The 14,352-nt window shown below is 38.2% G+C and overlaps 1 protein-coding gene across 4 annotated transcripts; it reads right to left on the bottom strand.

The window, feature by feature from the left end:
* Positions 1-604: 604 nt before the first annotated feature.
* Positions 605-14,248, bottom strand: LOC124139376 (L-seryl-tRNA(Sec) kinase-like). Of its 4 annotated transcripts, none has more exons than XM_046506403.2 (5): positions 14,117-14,248; positions 4,759-5,458; positions 3,571-3,766; positions 1,855-2,024; positions 605-926 (listed from the first exon to the last, which is right to left on the bottom strand). In XM_046506403.2, the coding sequence occupies exons 2-5, from the start codon at positions 5,438-5,440 to the stop codon at positions 730-732; spliced, it is 1,245 nt and encodes a 414-aa protein (XP_046362359.2). In that variant the 5' UTR covers positions 5,441-5,458; positions 14,117-14,248; the 3' UTR covers positions 605-729. The 4 variants fall into 4 exon arrangements, with proteins under 4 accessions (XP_046362359.2, XP_046362362.2, XP_046362360.2 ...); XM_046506406.2 differs by having other exon boundaries at positions 14,142-14,204; XM_046506404.2 differs by lacking the exon at positions 14,117-14,248 and adding an exon at positions 8,213-10,305.
* Positions 14,249-14,352: the final 104 nt, after the last annotated feature.

The following is a 14,352-nucleotide window of genomic DNA, read 5'->3' as shown; positions in this document are numbered from 1 at the left end:
ACAGGTGGGCATATTGTAAGAGGCGAATAACGGGATCAGGTGGTCAGGCTCGCTGACTTGGTTGATGCATGTCATCGATACCAATTGCGTGGATCGATGCTCTTGATATCAATCACTGGATTGTCTGGTCCAGACTCGATTATTTACAGCCGTCATATAGCTGGAATATTGCTGAGTGTGGCGTAAAACACAAAACCAACAAACCAAGCAACTTGTATCCAGCAGGCATGCCACCATCAAGACATCAGAGGAGAGGAGCTGACGGCGCAGTGTATGTTTGTGTATTAGCTGTGTTACATGAGGACAACACCCGTGAAGATTCCGTGTTCGAATAGGTCTTCAGCAACCCATGCTTACCGTGAAAGGTGACTATGTTTGTCGTAAAAGGCGACTAACGGGATCGGGTGGTCAGGCTCGCTGACTTGGTTGATGCGTGTCATCGATCCCAATTGCGTGGATCGATGCTCATGATATTAATCACTGGATTGTCTGGTCCAGACTCGATTATTTCCAGACCGCCGTCATATAGCTGGAATATTGCTGACTGCGGCGTTAAACTACAAACCAAACCAAAACCAAACATGAGGACAAAAATACAAACACATTTTACAATCTGAAAATGTGGGACTCCCACACCTCCACATTTAATCTAAATAAAGGAATGACTCTATTGTTATATGTTTATCACAGTAGTGCTTGAAACAATACAAAATATTACATCATCCCCTGTCAACTTGTTGGGGCTAGTCTTGACTCAAATAGTTTTTTCACAAACTGAAAGAGTTCACTTTCTTCATCCTTTGATGCATCCTGGGATTCCACGGCAACAGTAATATGCCCTGACCTCATCTCAGCCAATAAGGCGGACTTCACTTCTATTAGTTTTGTAGACAAACTTCTTAAATTTGCTTTTGACAACTGCGCCTCTGTAACAGAAAAACACATGAAAATTTAGTTTGATTTTGAAATATACTTCATGACTTAATGGGGTCGCATCAATCCACTCTTGTGAGTTCCACTGAGATATCATGCCGAAGTTTAACATGGATACCCTTCTCAGACTCCGAGCTGACCAGTCCTTGTTTCATCCCCTCAACGTCGTGTTCAAGAATATTGCACTCATAAAGCATGTGTGCGTGTGTGTGGTGGTGTGTGTGTGTGTGTGTGTGTGTGTGTGTGAGCCAGTGAATATGGTTTTACTCTGCTTTAGCAATATACCAGCAACATACGAATGGGAACACCAAATATGGGCTTCACACTTTGTACCCATGTGGGGAATTGAATGCGGATCCTTGTTGTGATGAGCAAATGCTTTAACCAACAGACTACCCCACTGCCCATGGGCCCAAGAAATTCAAGAACTTTTTAAGGACTTTTCAAGGCAACATTTTCTTTTTCAAGTACTCAAAAAATGCAACAATCCTATTTCTATTCAAACATGTTGACATGACTTGACAGTTTTCTTCAGGGTAGGCAAGAAGCCTCCACCAATTATTTCTCCAAAATGTCCAATTCTGAAGATAATTAAATGTTTGACAAACCCCAAAAGAGAAATGCCAATTTCAAAGCCAAAATTTGACATTTCATGCCTAAATCAAATATACTCATTTTTCACGACCACTGTATTCAAGGCCTGTGGCCTGCAGATGTGGATGACTGAAATACTGGAAAGGCTGGGTTTGGAGCTAGACAAAGATACTGATGTAAAAGTATGACTTTCTATTTGAAGAATTTATTTTGCCAAAATCATGTAATGATATTCAAATAGTCACCGAACTGCCTCAGCAAACTGTAACTGTTAAGGCAAAATGATTACAAATTAGGCTATTGTTGTACGAGATTCCTTTCCCTTACCTTTAGCTGACTTCATACGAATTGCCAGCAGTTTGCGGAGTATTTGATCAGTTTGGTGTATGACGTTTTCCGAGCAACGGCGGCGACTCTCCTCCTTTCCTGCCACATCCTCCACAACAGCCTGGACAGGATCCAACATGGCTGCCTTCATCAGACTCCGCATCCTACAACTGGTTGGAAGGACAGACTTGAGCAATATACAGGACTCAGTTATTGGGAGGGGCCTGCCATTATGTTCAGGAGTAAAATACACGAAAGAGAAAGCATGATTGTATTGTTACATCTTCATACAGTTTATGAACCTCGGAGAGAAAGTGCACAGTTGGATAAAATATGTTTAAACAAAAAAAATACAGTTTAGGTAATGCAGGCAGCCTTCACTACAACACCCCATGATGCAATAAGGTTATTAAATTGCGTATTTTCAAAACTCTGCCAAATATGCAGGTTTTTGGTGTCTGGTGAACACTGGATACATATTCAAGTCATCCCACACTACTGGTGGACACATGATGTGTTGAAGAAGCGCAGAGATGTATTTGTGAAAAGAATGCACCATGCATGTTAGGGACGATCCTAACATCGCTGAGTGTTAGTTTGACTTGGCACACAGGGCACAAACACAATGTACAAACAGCCACATGCACGATAGTGTTATGTTGTCTCATGCTTCATATTCAGAATACTGGTAACCTTATATTTGTTTGTGTTTGAAATCAAGCACGACAGACATGGGGTCCTTGTCATAGCCCAAATGTCAACAGTTCAAATACTATAGGAGGACACCTCAAGGGCCCCTGGAACCACTTTAATTCTAACACTGTTCTACACATCCAGTCTGACTCATACTACATACTAGGATTTCGGACTAGAGTGAGTGAGTGAGTATGGTTTTACGCCGCTTTTAGCAATATTTCAGCAATATCAAGGCTGGGGGGACACCAGAAATGGGCTTCACACATTGTACCCATGTCGGGAATCGAACCCGGGTCTTCGGCGTGACGAGCGAGCGCTTTAACCACTAGGCTACCCGACCGCCCCTTTCGGACTAGAGAATGGATATTTTCCTATTCAGCTGTAACATCTTTGCAGATGAGCATGGTCCATAAAATGGGGGCGTTTTTATGGGGGAAGCCATCAAATTTTAACAAATTTGTGGTCACTAAAATTTGCGGAAATTCATGGAAGATTCTCATCCCTGGGTAATGTGACAAGGATGTCCTGTATGTGCACTTTTGGAGAAAAGTCATCCATTGACAAATCTTTGCATCTGCTACACTTCTTAGTGTCAGGACAACGATGGTTGTCATGGAGACAGCTGGGATGTGTTTGGGTGTGTTGTGTTTTGGAGCTGGAATCTAGTTCTAGGGACCGTTTCCACAGAATTAGTTTTAATCATTAAGTTTCAGACCATTGGCCCATTTGAAGAAAGAGTTCATACATATGGTTGACTGCACCTTTGGAAATCATATATCATATTATGATAAATAAGAATAGGTTTCCACACAAGGATTGAGGAAGAAACAAACAGTGTGAGATAGGATAAGTTTCAAAAACAAAAATTGTTTAGCTGATGATCGCAAGAAAAGTTTTACTGTTGGTTGATGAAACTTGGCACTCTCAAACATCAAAGTCACACAGAGCATGGGTGGCCCACAGAAAAATATGGAAGTTGCTAGAGACTGGCAAATCACTCAATATTTCCTGCCCACTTACCAACCATTCCTTGTGTCGTGTGTGATCGATAAAGAATACTTTTCCCAGTGGAAGGCTGCACTATCAGGAACTTCCATTTTTGTTGCCATGGTTACAATGACATTGTCCTCCACCCTTCCCAGGGTTCTCTGCTTGTTCCTGGCCACAGCCATGTCAGATGGACAATCAACATGCACTTCACAGAATCCAAGACCGTCTGCCATGAAAAATACAAAAGTGTTCCATGAACTTAGAGAAAGGATCAGTCTTTATCAATACTTCATTAGCTTTTGTATCCACTGTCATACATTCAAAGCAGATTAGAATGGTTGGTCTGTCAGCACCAAACCTGTGAATGTGGGTTTAAAAAAAGTGATTAACGTTTACGACCTACTTATCCTGCAAGAAGTTGACATGCTATGACATGACTCATACACTCTCCCAAGCATCTTCCCAAGGCAAGAGAGTTAACGGACTATAAAAGTCCAGTTTCCACCCTTGCCGAACTAGGCAGGTATAATGGAGTCACATTTTGGCTGGACTAACGAGTCAATTCATAGTCCAATCAAAATCGCGCACCGAAATTGAAATCCGGTTCGTAAACGGTCGTGCAGATTTCGGTTGACTGCAGGATTTGCAAAGCATGTGCATCGCCAATTCGTTGTCAGCAGATATTTTCCAAATCCTTTCATGTTTTTAATCAAGGTGCTCACGTGATTTGATGCATTTCGCGATGTAAGACCCGTTTTATCACAATATAGATCTTGATATCGATCAGATCATCCTGACCGGGTGCAACCATTTTGTGTGAAGCTAACGCAAGTGATACGAGAGTTGGAATCTGATTGGTCCATAGGAGAGGCTTAGAAGGGTACATAACTGGTAATAGCCACCGGTGGCGCTACGATCGAGCCCAGTATCCAGTCTAGTTTGGCAAGGGTGGAAACTGGACTTTTAAAGTCAGTTAACTCTCTTGCCTCGGGAAGATGTCTCCCAAGCCGCAGAAAACAACTCTCTTTTTATTGGACATCAGTGATATACAGTTTTGTAACATGAAGAGACTACCGTATTTGACATAATAAGCGGAAATAGTGGGCTCTTTTTAGAATATTATTTTGTTGAAAGATCGTAAATTTCGTGGTTTATGCTGACAGCCTGAGATGTTTATATATGACAAATTTACGTTTGACCACTGAAACAAAAACTCACATTTTCTGGCCAGTTGATAATAGTCATATCTCATACTTCTGTAGTACATATTGTCATCAATAACAACCACCATTCCAGTGTAGAGACCACTTTTGGTGTCTAGTTCTAGTCCAAGACTGGTTATAAACTGGCGCCACAATGTCCCACTTGCTCCTGGCCGATTGGAATCCTGGCTTGTTGGCTCTGTTGAATCATCTAACAGTGTTGATGCCTCAACATGTGACTGAGGAATTACGACATGTTGTGTGTCTGTGTGATGTGTGTCTGTGCCTGTGTGATATGTGTCTGTGCCTGTGTGATGTGCATCTGCTTGATGTGTTTCTGTGCCTGTGTGATATGTGTCTGTGCCTGTGTGATATGTGTCTGTGCCTGTGTGGTGTGTGTCTCTGTGATGTGTGTCTGCCTGCTTGTCCTGTTCACTATCGGGGTGGGGAGCCTTCATTGTGTCCAACAGTCTGTCCACACAACAAATAATTCCTTCTCGGTACTTCTTCCACAGGGAAACATCTTGAACCTGAGCGCTGTGGTCTATCAGCTGTTTCTCTGTGTGTGGCGGCATGAGTTTGTCATAGTCCACCACATGACAGCGGAACTCTTCTGACACGGAGGTTGCAAACTGAGACACCAGAGTTGTCTTCCCACTGGCAGGCAGGCCACACATCACCATGACACACCCGGGCATCCTCGACGCATGGAGACACTGAAACATGAATGAGACCGTAAACACAAATAAAATATTTCAAGAACAGGTCAAGACTGAAAAATATACACCAAAGTCATAAAACTGTGTTATCTTATAATTGAACGGCTGTCCTCATCCTATATCAGCTGTTTAAAATCATTTTGACTTCCCTGTTACCGTTATGTGAATCAGAACACGTATAAAGAAAGACAGTTTTTAGCCATATTTTCACTCATCTGAAATATAGGAGTATTTCAGGTCATATGTGTGGTTAATTTGGCGTATCGAGATACGTCTCTTATCATGATCAGTGTATCAAGATACATATTGTATCGTGATTAGCTTTTTGAGTTATATATCTTAGCAAAATCAGTGTATCTAATGATCAGTGTATCAAGATAGTATCATATCATGTTCAGTGTATCAAGCTACGTATCATATCATGACCAGCATATCAAGATATGTATCATATCATGACCAGCGTATCCAGATATGTATGATTTAATGACCGGTGTATCAAGATATGTATCATATCATGACCAGTGTATCAAGATACGTATCATATCATGACCAGTGTATCAAGATACATATGTCATGACCGGTGTATCAAGATACGTATCATATCATGATCAGTGTTTCAAGCTACGTATCATATCATGACCAGCATATCAAGATACGTATCATATCATGACCAGCATATCAAGATACTTATGATTTAATGACCAGTGTATCAAGATATGTATCATATCATGACTGGTGTATCAAGCTACGTATCATATCATGACTGGTGTATCAAGATATGTATGATTTAATGACCAGTGTATCAAGATACGTATCATATCATGACCAGTGTATCAAGATATGTATCATATTATGATCAGTGTATCAAGATATGCATTGTATCATGACCAGTGTATCAAGATACTTATTCTATCATGACCAGTGTATCAAGATTCTTATAATACCATGGCCAATGTATCAAGATACGTATCATATCATGACTGGTGTATCAATACACTTATTGTATCATGAACAGTGTATCAAGATGCTTATAATACCATGGCCAATGTATCAAGATACGTATCATATCATGACTGGTGTATCAATACACTTATTGTATCATGACCAGTGTATCAAGATGCTTATAATACCATGGCCAATGTATCAAGATACGTATCATATCATGACTGGTGTATCAAGATACGTATCATATCATGACCAGTGTATCAAGATATGTATCATATCATGACCAGTGTATCAAGATATGTATCATATTATGATCAGTGTATCAAGATATGCATTGTATCATGACTGGTGTATCAATATACTTATTGTATCATGACCAGTGTATCAAGATGCTTATAATACCATGGCCAATGTATCAAGATACGTATCATATCATGACTGGTGTATCAAGATACTTATTGTATCATGACCAGTGTATCAAGATGCTTATAATACCATGGCCAATGTATCAAGATACATATCATACCATGGCCAATGTATCAAGATACGTATCATATCATTACCGGTGTATCAAAATCAAGGCCGTAGTTAACTTTTTTTACAGGGGGAGCAAATATTTGTACAAGTATCACTTGTCCCCAACTTGATTCAAATAAAACTGTTTTCTATAAAAAAAAATCCAGGGGGGGCAACTGCCCCCCCTGCCCACCCGGCTGGCTACCGCACTGAAGATACATATCATATCATGATCAGTTCATCAAGATAAGTATCATATCATGGCCTTCCATATCTTTCATCCTGAGTGATTATACACCACTTGGGGACAAAGGTTCATTTTGTGACAGATTCAGATTCGAGATATCAATGACATCAGAATACGTATCTATCTCAAATAGAAATCTTCTTTGAAATAGACAAATACATAGCTTGAGAGTTGGACCAAAGGAAAGGTGCATTTGTGATAAGGAGATAAGGATTTTTATTTGTTGTTTAATGCCACATGCAGCAATATTCCAGCTATATGATGGTGTAAATAATCAAAGGCCAAAGTTGTCTGGAGCCCTGTTGTAGTGATGACAATCTGTTGAGTTTTCATCATCAATCATAACTGTCAAAAAATTATTTATTCAACCAATAAATAAATGATCATAAAGAATTTTTCATATTCCTGACATCACACGTCTAAGTACCTGCTCTTATCATGTATTGAATTTTTCTAAATTTGTTTTGCAAGCAACATATTTTAACCACAATCAATAGTTAATTAATATCTTGGGAATCCTTTGATATAATACTTAATGACAAACATGCCCATTTCTGTGTGTGTGTGTGTGTGTGTGTGTGTGTGTGTGTGTGTGTGTGTTATCATGAACTGAAACTTCCAAATTTGTTTGCAACAACATATTTCAACACAGCAATAGTTATTCAACGTATTGGTTGTCCTGTGACAGACATACACACAGACACGAAAAAAAACATTGTAAAATGCATTTGTCAAAGGACTGGTGCTCATATTGACTACCTGAACAGATATAGTAATTTACACATTGATGTTATTCAACATACAGTGTATCTGTATTATCTATCATGTCGTCTAAGCAGATATAGATCCTAGGAAACACATCCAATATTATCTATTTGCAATTCCACCAGATGTCCCAAAACAAGTATTCAGTCTTACTGGCAGTGAGCCAAGAAAGGTTTCCGACTCTCATTCCACATTAGACATCGTCAGAGCACCGTGACTTTCCACACGTGTCGACTGGGGGTTGAATACTAACTATAAGTATCCAAAATAGATCATACCTGTCTTGATATGTACAATCTGACACAAGTTCTGAAACAATCCACGACAACAGAGAATCATGTTGTCATTGCACAACGGCAAGAAATGCGAAACCAGGTGACCAAGACACATCCATTGATTACTGGCAAGGTTGCACCACACGGTCGCAATCACCTGCTACATGCGACAGACAGAAGTATTATCCCGTTGCCATGGTGACAATATATAATATAGAGGCAACTGATGTTGTGAATTGCAGATACAACTGGACATTATATTCAAAAAAATTAAGAAATAATATATCACCGTCCTGTATCAGGAGAAAGTCAAGTCTGCGAGCCCGAATAGTAATGACAATAAATGTTCACTTCAAAGTGTGTAGTCTACTTGCAATATGATTGCCCAAGAATTCCGAGCATACACGTACAATGATTGTGAGAATACCTATAGTGCAGTTAAACTAAACTAGTGGCACAGTTTAATACATGTCTCACACAGCAGGACATATATGTACAAGGATTGTGTGGTAATGAGAATACCTATAGTGCAGTTAAACTAAACTAGTGGCACAGTTTAATACAGGATTCACACAGCAGTGCATACATGTACAAGGATTGTGTGGTAATGAGAATACCTATAGTGTAGTTAAACTAAACTAGTGGCACAGTCTAATACATGACTCACACAGCAGGACATACATGTACAAGGATTGTGTGGTAATGAGAATATCTTTAGTGTAGTTAAACTAAACTAGTGGCACAGTTTAATACATGATTCACACAGCAGTACATACATGTACAAGGATTGTGTGGTAATGAGAATACCTATAGTGTAGTTAAACTAAACTAGTGGCACAGTTTAATACATGATTCACACAGCAGTACATACATGTACAAGGATTGTGTGGTAATGAGAATACCTATAGTGTAGTTAAACTAAACTAGTGGCACAGTCTAATACATGATTCACACAGCAGTACATACATTTACAAGGATTGTGTGTTAATGAGAATACCTATAGTGCAGTTAAACTAAACTAGTGGCACAGTTTAATACATGACTCACACAGCAGGACATACATGTGTATCACAGTGTCTGATTCACAGTTTAATACATGACTCACACAGCAGTACATTCATGTGTATCACAGTGTCTGATTCACAGTTTAATACATGACTCACACAGCAGTACATTCATGTGTATCACAGTGTCTGATTCACAGTTTAATACATGTCTCACACAGCAGGACATATATGTACAAGGATTGTGTGCTAGTGAGAATACCTATAGTGTAGTTAAACTAAACTAGTGGCACAGTTTAATACATGTATCACACAGCAGGACATATATGTACAAGGATTGTGTGCTAGTGAGAATACCTCTAGTGTAGTTAAACTAAACTAGTGGCACAGTTTAATACATGTCTCACACAGCAGTACATTCATGTACAAGGATTGTGTGTTAATGAGAATACCTATAGTGCAGTTAAACTAAACTAGTGGCACAGTTTAATACATGTCTCACACAGCAGGACATACACGTACAAGGATTGTGTGTTAATGAGAATACCTATAGTGCAGTTAAACTAAACTAGTGGCACAGTTTAGTACATGTCTCACACAGCAGGACATACATGTACAATGATTGTGTGGTAATGAGAATACCTATAGTGTAGTTAAACTAAACTAGTGGCACAGTTTAATACATGTCTCACACAGCAGGACATACACGTACAAGGATTGTGTGTTAATGAGAATACCTATAGTGTAGTTAAACTAAACTAGTGGCACAGTTTAATACATGACTCACACAGCAGGACATACATGTACAATGATTGTGTGGTAATGAGAATACCTATAGTGTAGTTAAACTAAACTAGTGGCACAGTTTAATACATGTCTCACACAGCAGGACATACATGTACAAGGATTGTGTGGTAATGAGAATACCTATAGTGTAGTTAAACTAAACTAGTGGCACAGTTTAATACATGACTCACACAGCAGGACATACATGTACAAGGATTGTGTGGTAATGAGAATACCTATAGTGTAGTTAAACTAAACTAGTGGCACAGTTTAATACATGACTCACACAGCAGGACATACATGTACAATGATTGTGTGGTAATGAGAATACCTATAGTGTAGTTATTCTAAACTAGTGGCACAGTTTAATACATGACTCACACAGCAGGACATATATACGTACAATGATTGTGTGGTAATGAGAATACCTATAGTGTAGTTATTCTAAACTAGTGGCACAGTTTAATACATGACTCACACAGCAGGACATACATGTACAAGGATTGTGTGGTAATGAGAATACCTATAGTGTAGTTAAACTAAACTAGTGGCACAGTTTAATACATGACTCACACAGCAGGACATACATGTACAAGGATTGTGTGCTAGTGAGAATACCTATATTGTAGTTAAACTAAACTAGTGGCACAGTTTAATACATGTCTCACACAGCAGGACATATATGTACAAGGATTGTGTGCTAGTGAGAATACCTATAGTGTAGTTAAACTAAACTAGTGGCACAGTTTAATACATGACTCACACAGCAGGACATACATGTACAATGATTGTGTGCTAGTGAGAATACCTATAGTGAAGTTAAACTAAACTAGTGGCACAGTTTAATACATGTCTCACACAGCAGGACATATATGTACAAGGATTGTGTGCTAGTGAGAATACCTATAGAGCAGTTAAACTAAACTAGTGGCACAGTTTAATACATGTCTCACACAGCAGGACATACATGTACAAGGATTGTGTGATAGTGAGAATACCTTTAGTGCAGTTAAACTAAACTAGAGGAACAGTTTAATACAGTGTCTGATTCACAGTTTAATACATGACTCACACAGCAGTACATTCATGTGTATCACTGTGTCTGATTCACAGTTTAATACATGACTCACACAGCAGTACATTCATGTGTATCACAGTGTCTGATTCACAGTTTAATACATGACTCACACAGCAGTACATTCATCTGTATCACAGTGTCTGATTCACAGTTTAATAAATGACTCACACAGCAGTACATTCATGTGTATCACTGTCTGATTCACAGTTTAATACATGACTCACACAGCAGTACATTCATGTGTATCACAGTGTCTGATTCACAGTTTAATACATGACTCACACAGCAGTACATTCATGTGTATCACAGTGTCTGATTCACATTTCATCTGATTTGTAACCTATCAAACTCGGGAAAAATTGCAATTTTGTTCAAAATTGGGATATTACAAAAGTCCCATTTGCCTAATTTCAGAGGTATTTTGACATATTATTTTGACAGGGCATTTAATGTTAAACTAAGCATTAAAGCCTCTTCCCCTTCATAGGCCATGCTCATGTTATCAGAGAAGACATGTCGACTATAGTCCGTTTGCTGCAATATCGTACCGATGAAATGCAAAACTGATATTAATCCAAAAGCAACAATTCGTCTTACATGGCATGAAAGTTGTTTATTTGTCCATACCAAGTCGTCACTATAATTTCAGATATTTTCATGAATTAGGGAAAAGGTCCTTTAACAAACTCTCACGTAATTGTCGGTGTTTTAATGCATGTTATTTCAAGGGGGTCTGCACTGTAAATTGAACAGCCCTACATTCGCACATGAAATTCTTGTGCGTTAGCCCCTTAGGCCAACCCACTACTGTCTTTTCTGTATTAAAATCCACTCAAATGAAAAGTCTTAATCAGAAGCGTATCTGTCTGTAGTAATTAAACAGAATATAAAATGAGAATCTGTAAAATAGTATCAAAGCAATGTTAGTGGTGTTCTTGGTATTGCTATTCGGCTTATTTCAAATGCAAATAATAAAATAAATAGAACGAGCTCAATGTATCATTACAATTTGGTGCATGATGAAATTCACAGCTGATTTGAAAGAAAACCTTGGTATTTCACGTTCATGATTATTGCTAGTCGGAGAGGGTGCACTGACAAAGTTGGGACCGGAGTTAAAGCTTTATATTGTAAAAGAGATGGTTTAGATCATGCAACTGTCAGTCAAATCATTATTTCAGTTGACAGTAACGGTGACAGTGACAATGAAAATATTTCAGAATAGACGTTTTGAGACTACCCCTATGTTCCGAAGTGGCCTATAGCTCTTATGTTTATTGCGAAGACCCCATTGTAACAACATGCATTGAAACACCACAATTACATGATAGTTTGTTGAACAACTTTTTCTCAACTTCATGACAATGTCTGAGATTATGGTGACAAGTTGGTATGGAAAAACAAATAACTTTCATGTCATTTAAGACCAATTATTGTTTTGGGATTTATATCTATTTTGCATTTCATCGGTACAATTTTGAAGTAAAAGGACTATAAGCCATCACCACAGTTACATATAACAATATTAATATAACAATATGAGGTTGGACTTTTTACTGACATTTTCTGCAGAATTGGGGCTGAATCCCTACCTAGTCAGTTGGGAGTGTTTTCCATATTCTGCAGAAGCATGTGATTGTAGGTCCTAGTCGTCAGTAGTTGGCGAGTGTAATATTTTTGTTCTGGTCAGCAGTAGTTAGTGAGCAAAGGTTTGTGTTCTAGTCAGCTAGTATATATTGTTATGTTCTGGTTAGTTCAGATTTTCATGTCCTAGTCAGCTGTAGTTAGTTAATATAGTTTTTACGTCCAAACCGCCCAATAGTTAAGGTATCGTAAGGACTAGTAAAAATGTGCCCTTTGAATGGGTTTTGCTATATGTTATCATTATAATAGGGACAAATGGACTAAAAGTGTTAGTTTCTATTGCTGGAGTATTGGTTTTGCTATGTCTTAGTCATCAGTAGTGAATGTAAGGTTTTATGTCAAAGTCAGCATTAGTTAGTGAGTATAGATTGTTTATGTCCCTAGTTAGCAGTATTTAGTAAGTGCAGTGTAAAATAATCCCCAAGTCAGCAGTAGTAATTAAGTGAACTGTTTAATAGTCTTCTGTTCAGCAGTAGTTATTAAGTGCAGTGTTAAATAGTCTTCTATTCAGCAGTAGTTAGTAAGTGCAGTGTTAAATAGTCTTCTTTTCAGCAGTAGTTAGTAAGTGCAGTGTGATATTATCTCCTTGTCAGAAATAGCTGGTGTGTCTAGCTTTTCATCTAGTCAACAGTAGTAAGTGATTCTTTCTCTTTGAACAGCAAATTTCACACACAGCAAACATAGTTGACACAAAACACAAATAGGCCTACGTGTATGTATTTAAGGACAAACACCTTAATTGAAAAAAGCAAAGGCAGGTTTTTATCAAATTGTGCTTATTTCTAAACTTTAAGCAAATTGCTAATAAAAATATAGGTGATAAAAGATGTATACATGAGAGTCGTATACAATGAATCTACTGCAGAAAGTGAGAGTGAATGTCATGTGTCATCACTAATCCCAAGGGGAAAAGACAATTAAATACAATACAAATCAAAATATGCAAACTACATTCGGGCAAGGAAATTGTCCTTAATTGGTAAGCAGACATTCAGAATAATGCTAGACTGTACTGGATATCTTGGCTACCATATAACATTCACAAACTTTAAAAAACACTTCGATCTAGCAGATTCTGAGTTGTTTTATAAGCCGTACTCCAACTTGAAGGGATCACGTTTATAGAGTTTTGAATCTCTGAAAATTCATGACAAACATAATCCCTGGTTCGGCAAATCGAAATTAAATTTTTCTGGTGTTGATCTTTTTTATTTAGAGATCACTTATTGCGTACGGTCTCTGCTTCAATTTAATCTAAGAAAATATTTTAAACTTTTATTCATTTGAGTTACATTGAGTACATTTACATAACACCACGATTGTCTGTTTACTAATCGGGCAAACGAAGGGTTCTACAGTACAGACAACCAATCAATGAAGTGTCCATTTGTTTACATAAATATGACAGGTCTCCACTGACAGATCTACGCCAATCAGCACACGTGTGAACACCTGGAAGCCGCCATGTTAGGATCAACTCCGTACTCGCATGTTTTGCGCATTTTAAGTACGAGCGATCTTATTGGTAGAAATTACATTTTATTTAGTCCAACAACTATGTCGATGAATTATATCTTATATGATAGCTAAAATTGTGTCTTATAGAAACAGATAAATATATTTTTAAGTTT

This window comes from Haliotis rufescens, unplaced genomic scaffold (genome assembly GCF_023055435.1).
Source record: "Haliotis rufescens isolate VD_foot unplaced genomic scaffold, xgHalRufe1.0.p SCAF_27, whole genome shotgun sequence".
NCBI lineage: Eukaryota > Metazoa > Mollusca > Gastropoda > Lepetellida > Haliotidae > Haliotis > Haliotis rufescens.
This window is presented reverse-complemented; position numbering and strand designations above follow the sequence as displayed.